Source organism: Bos grunniens, chromosome 15 (assembly GCF_055505025.1).
Source record: "Bos grunniens cultivar Pamir isolate PY7600 chromosome 15, Bosgru_T2T1.0, whole genome shotgun sequence".
In the NCBI taxonomy this organism is placed as follows: Eukaryota; Metazoa; Chordata; class Mammalia; order Artiodactyla; family Bovidae; genus Bos; species Bos grunniens.
Genome location: NC_141179.1, coordinates 80,849,039 through 80,855,528, shown reverse-complemented (window position 1 = coordinate 80,855,528; position 6,490 = coordinate 80,849,039). Strand labels below are relative to the sequence as shown.

Genomic DNA, 6,490 nt, shown 5'->3' with positions numbered 1-6,490 from the left:
ACCCCATGGACTGTAGCCTACCACGATCCTCCGTCCATGGGATTTTCCAGGCAAGAGTACTGGAGTGGGTTGCCATTTCCTTCTCCAAAACTACATGTTTATTTAAGGATTGTTAATCTGTTCTTCTGGAGAAGGGAATGGCAACCCATTCCAGTATTCTTTCCTAGAGAATTCCATTAACAGAGGAACCTGGTGGGCTACTGTCCATGGGGTCACAAAGGAGTCGGACAAGACTGAGGACTAACTCTGATCTGTTCTTATACATGATATTGTAGACAACCTTTCTACTCTTATCTTTATGATAGATTCTATAAGGGATGTTAATAAATGTAATCTTAGGAACTGAATGCTGGAAAAGGATCAGCTAATTTTTCCTGGGGTGAAATTGTGCTCCAGGAAGGACACTGGCATTCTTAAAAATACACATGTTTTTATCTGTTGATCCCATAGTCCTATTAGGTAAGCAAAAGTATTCACTGTACAGAACAGGAAATTATATATTGTAATAACCTTGGAATATAGGCAGAAAGAGAACTGAATCACTGTGCTATACTCCTGAAACTAACACACTACTGCAAACCAGCTCTACCTCCATAAAAAAGAAAAAAGCAAAACACATGCACAGACACACACATGGGTGATTAGCATCAGGCTCTGCATGTTCAAAAGCAGAGATATTACTTTGCCAACAAAGGTCCGTCTAGTCAAGGCTATGGTTTTTCCTGTGGTCATGTATGGATGTGAGAGTTGGACTGTGAAGAAGGCTGAGCGCCGAAGAATTGATGCTTTTGAACTGTGGTGTTGGAGAAGACTCTTGAGAGTCCCTTGGACTGCAAGGAGATCCAACCAGTCCATTCTGAAGGAGATCAGCCCTGGGATTTCTTTGGAAGGAATGATGCTAAAGCTGAAACTCCAGTACTTTGGCCACCTGATGCAAAGAGTTGACTCATTGGAAAAGACTGTGATGCTGGAAGGGATTGGAGGCAGGAGGAGAAGGGGACGACAGAGGATGAGATGGCTGGATGGCATCACCGACTCAATGGACGTGAGTCTGGGTGAACTCCGGGAATTGGTGATGGACAGGGAGGCCTGGCGTGCTGCGGTTCATGGGGTCGCAAAGAGTCGGACACGACTGAGCGACTGATCTGATCTGCCCCTATCAAGTCAAGGCGCTAAAATGTGTGTTTCAAAGCCTGCCAGTCCTTTGCTGAGTGCATGTGAATAGGCAAATATATATATATATATATATATATATATATATATATATATATTACTATTCCAGGTTTTAGAAAGATTTGGGGGGACACCACTATTCTGGCTTAAATTGTTTCCTTGTGGGAACTTAGCCACATTGTTTTTCTTCAGGTCAGATTTAAAAGATAAGTCAAGCATTACTCATTTTTCTCAGAATGAAAATAGCTGTTACTTTATGATATTTTCTGGTGACATTTTAATGTACATATCATTCATATTTTCCTCATTTCCTAAACATGAAAAAGTGTGGGTTGGAGGTTATTAAAAGACTTGCTCACGACTACAGACCCATCAAGGGACCCAATCAGGATATGAACTCAGGTGCCATTCCAACTGTGCAGCTATGCAAAGCTGACTATACCAGCCCTGTCTCTTCCTAGCTAGGCTTGCTGATGGTCTCTGCTCAGCTGTTATGTTGGCGAGGGCTAGGTGAGGAAGAATGGACTTGCTCATATGACTGGGGTCCAGCTTGCTGTGAGAAAGGAGGTCCAAAAGAGAATGTAACCAGATGTCTCATCTTTCAGCAATCTAACTGAGGCTGATTTATATGGTGGTGTCAGAATTTTAAAAGTGAGAATAGAAGCAGGTAATGTTTCTTGTATGTATGTTGCTCAGTCATGTCTGACTCTTTGTGACCCCATGGACTGTAGCTTGCCAGGCTCCTCTGTCCATGGAACTCTTCAGGCAAGAATGATGGAGTGGGCAGCCTTCCCTTCCCCAGGGGATCTTCCTGACCCAGGGATCGAACCTGGGTCTCCTGCATAGCAGGTGGATGCTTTACTGTCTGAGCCACTAGGGAAGCCCAGTGTTTCTTGAGATCGGTGCTTAATATCTACATGGTGCTGCAAATGTGGCAAACTATTTATCAGTGCAAACCACAAGATCACCCCAGATCAAAGGGTAGATTAGGAGAATCTACTCTTGATTTCATGAAATCAAATTTTAAAAGTCATTAAAATATTAGTCACATAGATCATTGGTTTGTGGTTAATTTACCTCTCTAATTTAGAGACTGACCCTGGGTCTCCTGCATTGACGGTGAGTTCTTTACCATCTGAACCACCAGGGAAGCCCATTAGAGAGTTCATTTCGTGGGCTACAGTCCATAGCATCACAAAGAGTCAGACTGAAGTGACTTAGCACACTGCACACACGCACAACGTATAACATGATTAATCTGTGATCTCAGAATGATGACTACATGATTTGGTCTTTTAATAGAATGTCCTAAAAGTTCCACCAAATTTATTTATTCACTCTTTCCAAGATTTTGGAGCTTCTTGTGTAAAAATACAGAAAAGATGCTTCCACTGTTAACTAATAACTTGAAAAGATCTTGTCTTTAAGACTTTCCTAGTCTTTGGAGGTTAAATTGCTATATTAATACACATTCCTGGTTAAAAGAGGAATTGAAACTGAGAGTCATTTGTTACCATAAGTTCCCAGTTTATGCAAGCCGTAGTAATTTTCCTAAGACTTCTGAGTGCCTCTTTCCTACCTTTATCAGAGGGTAGCCTTAGCAGGTAATAAAGAACGAAGGATTTCAGAGAAATTTCTGTTAGAGGGAACTTTTCCTCTCTTTCAGTCCATTCTCTGATTTGCAGTCAAAATGAACCTTGAAAATATACTTCTGACCATGTTACTTCCTCATGATGGCAGTGTTCCCATTTGTGTTGGTTTCAAGACCTCAATTCCCAATATGGCTTCCAGTAAGCTTAGTGAATAGATAACTCTTACGACTCATTGCTGATTCCTCTCTCCACCCCTTTCTTAAGTTAACCATTCTTAGTTTCTTAGCTCACCAGACTCTCATGTTAAGGATCTGATATATCCTTAACATCAAGTCTTAGTTTCATTGTGAGACATCTTTGATGTTCATTGTAGCATGCAGGATCTATTAGTTGCAGCATGCCAACTCTTAGTGGCAGCACATGGGATCTAGTTTCCTGAACAGGGATTGAACCTGGGCCTCTTGCATTGGGAGAGTGGAGTCTTAGCCACTGGACCTAAAAGGAAGAACCTATAATGCACCCTTTTATACATTATCAATGTAAAGAAAGCTGAGCACCGAAGAATTGATGCTTTTGAACTGTGTTGGAGAAGACTCTTGACAGTCCCTTGGACTGCAAGGAAATCCAAGTAGTCTATCCTAGAGGAAATCAGTCCTGAATATTCATTGGAAGGACTGGTGCTGAAGCTGAAACTCCAGTACTTTGACTACCTGGTGTTGAAGGACTGACTCATTTGAAAAGACTGTGATGCTGGAAAAGATTGAAGGCTGGAGAAGGGGATGACAGAGGATGAGATGGTTGGATGGCATCACCGACTCTATAGACATGAGTGAGTAAACTCCAGGAGTTGGTGATGGACAAGGAGGCCTGGCATGCTGCAGTCCATGGGGTCACTAAGAGTTCGACACGACTGAGCAACTGAACTGAATATAATAACAAAAAACTCCACCCAAGATAATTCTATTAAGTTTGAGTATGTTTAGAAAGTTGTATTGTACAACTGAACAACAATGGCACTATAACTGTGAAGCTCCCAGGATGTACGGGAATCAGTCACATAACTAATACACTTTGGTTGAAGTTCTAATAGATGAAGAGAAGTGGTAAGAGGGAGGATTATAAAAATTTAAGTTAAAACAAGTTTACAGAACCTAGGATATATGACTAAAGCATCTGTGCTTTGGGTATTAATGAGAAGAAATCCATTATATGCTGAAAAGAAATGGAACGGCCTTTGGGACTCCAAAGTTGCTTTTACCATCATGTCATTAGTCAAGTCACATCCTCTCTGAACCCTCAGCTACATTGGAAAGGTTAGGATAACAAGTCATTGAAAGATTAAGTTACTTCACTAAGTAACAAGTGGAACCAATATATCTTGAGGTAGAATATTTGGATTTGCATTCTAGGTATAGAACTGCCTCTGGTTAAGTAAATTAAATTAAATTTAAAGTAATTAATTTAAATTAAAGTAAATCACGGTTCTCTTAGTTTTAGCTTTCTCTCACTGCCTCTATGGGGGCTTCGCAGGTGGAGCTAGTGGTTAAGAATCTGCCTGTCAATGCAGGAGATGTAAGAGATGCAAGTTCAATCTCCGAGAGCTCTGGAAGTTCAAGATATAAACCTGGAATGATTCATAATTTTTCAATGGAGCTTTGACACCAAAAAATTGGTTCTTTGTAATATTCAACATTACTGAATCCAAATGTGCTTCAACTATGTATATAAATCTCACATGAACTAGAGAAAAGTGCAGAATACTTTTCTCACTTTGAAGGCAAAGAAATTCAAGTTGTCAGAGAATTATAGGATTGTCTTAGCTGGAAGAAGAAGAGAAAAATATATTTACTTATAAGAGAGGTCAATGGCTTAACAGTTGAGAACATGAGGTCTTGGTACAGAAAATTCTAGGTTCAAATACTATCTCTGCTGTTAATCAGTTCTAGGCCCTTGGAAACATTTCTTAAACTACATGAAGATTATAATAATATCTTTAAAAACTGTGGAAAGTATTAAGTGGGTTAAGTATAGGATTTAGGACACTGTCCAAACAAAGTGAAATGTGTGTGTGTGTGCGTGTGTATATGTGTGTATGTGTATTTCTATGTGTGCTAATAGTGACAGGAGCAATGCAGTGTATTGATATTTGTTGAACTATCAGCATCATGCTAGACACATAGATTCTCAATAATACATGCAGAATACTCAAAACTTTTGACCACTCATCATGTACCAGATATTTGGCTGACATATCTCTATGTATCTGCTTAACTCAATCAGACAACCTGTCAGTGTCCTCATTTTGTTCATTCATTTGACGAGACTCAGATACCCACCCTGCATTAAGCAAATAGCAAGTGAAAGCCTTAATTCTAAAATCAGTTATTTCCCCCAATTCTAGTGGTCTTCCCAAGTGACAGACTGAAGATGCGGTATTTTACTGACAGTGTAAGGGATTAATACACCTCCTAGCAGTTGTTAATTGATACCTCTATTTCTTTATTCCAAAAGAAAAATCAGCAATTTTTTCTCGTTATCTTATCAAGCTTTCTCCTAGTGGACATGGATGTTGGAAATCACACCATCCTGACTGAATTCATCTTACTGGGTCTCTCAACAGACCCCCAGTGGCAACTAATACTATTTGGAGTATTTCTGACTGTCTATTTGGTAACCTTGTCAGGGAACATGACCTTGGTTATCTTAATTCGTATTGATTCCCACCTGCACACACCTATGTATTTTTTCATTGGCAATCTGTCTTTCTTGGATTTCTGGTACACCTCGGTGTACACTCCCAGAATCCTGGCTACTTGTATTTCAGAAGACAAGCGCTTTTCCTTGGCTGAATGTGGAGCCCAGCTATTCTTTTCTTGTGTTGTGGCCTACACTGAGTGTTTTCTCCTAGCAGCCATGGCATATGACCGCCATATGGCGATCTGTAACCCGCTACTTTATTCGAGTTCTATGTCTCATTCTCTCTGTACCAGACTTGTTGCTGGCTCCTATATAGGAGGGTTCTTGAATGCCATAGCACATACTGCCAACACTTTTCGCCTAAGTTTCTGTGGCAAAAATATCATCGACCACTTCTTCTGTGATGCTCCACCACTGGTGAAGATGTCATGTACAGACACCAAGGTCTATGAGGAGGTCGTCTTGGGTCTCGTGGGTTTCACGGTCCTCTCGAGCATTCTTGTCATAATCATTTCCTATTTCCGCATCCTTCTTGCTATTCTGAGGATCCGCACGGCTTCAGGAAGGCGCAAAGCCTTCTCCACCTGTGCCTCACACCTGGTCTCGGTCACGCTCTTCTATGGATCCTTGCTCTTCATGTACTCAAGGCCGAGCTCCACCTACTCCCTGAAGAGAGACAAAGTGGCTGCCCTGTTCTACACTGTGGTCAACCCACTGCTCAACCCTCTCATCTATAGCCTGAGAAACAAAGACGTCAAAGAGGCCTTCTGGAAAGCGGCAAAGACCATAAGACCTCAGAGATGATGGTGATCTTTTTTGCAGAATGTTCTCATTACATTTCCTAGGTTATTGGCTTATTAACACATTTGTAAACATTACCATATTTCAAGTAAATGCAGCATGTTATACTTAAAAGAAGAAACACAGATTAAACCATGTTGTTGTTGTTACTCCCTTTTTGTGATTAAACTATTTTAAACATACAATATTAGTGTGTTTGATGTTTTAAGATACTATAGTATGCTTGA

The 6,490-nt window shown here is 40.5% G+C and overlaps 1 protein-coding gene across 1 annotated transcript; it reads left to right on the top strand.

Annotated features, from left to right (window-relative positions):
• The first annotated feature begins 5,327 nt into the window (after positions 1-5,327).
• Positions 5,328-6,266, top strand: LOC147358739 (olfactory receptor 9G4). The gene has a single exon (XM_086342137.1). The coding sequence runs from the start codon at positions 5,328-5,330 to the stop codon at positions 6,264-6,266; it is 939 nt and encodes a 312-aa protein (XP_086198263.1).
• The last annotated feature ends 224 nt before the right edge of the window (positions 6,267-6,490 follow it).

Coding starts and splice junctions, on each gene's coding strand:
- LOC147358739 (XM_086342137.1), top strand. CDS start 5,328: ATGGATGTTGGAAATCACACCATCCTGACTGAATTCATCTTACTGGGT.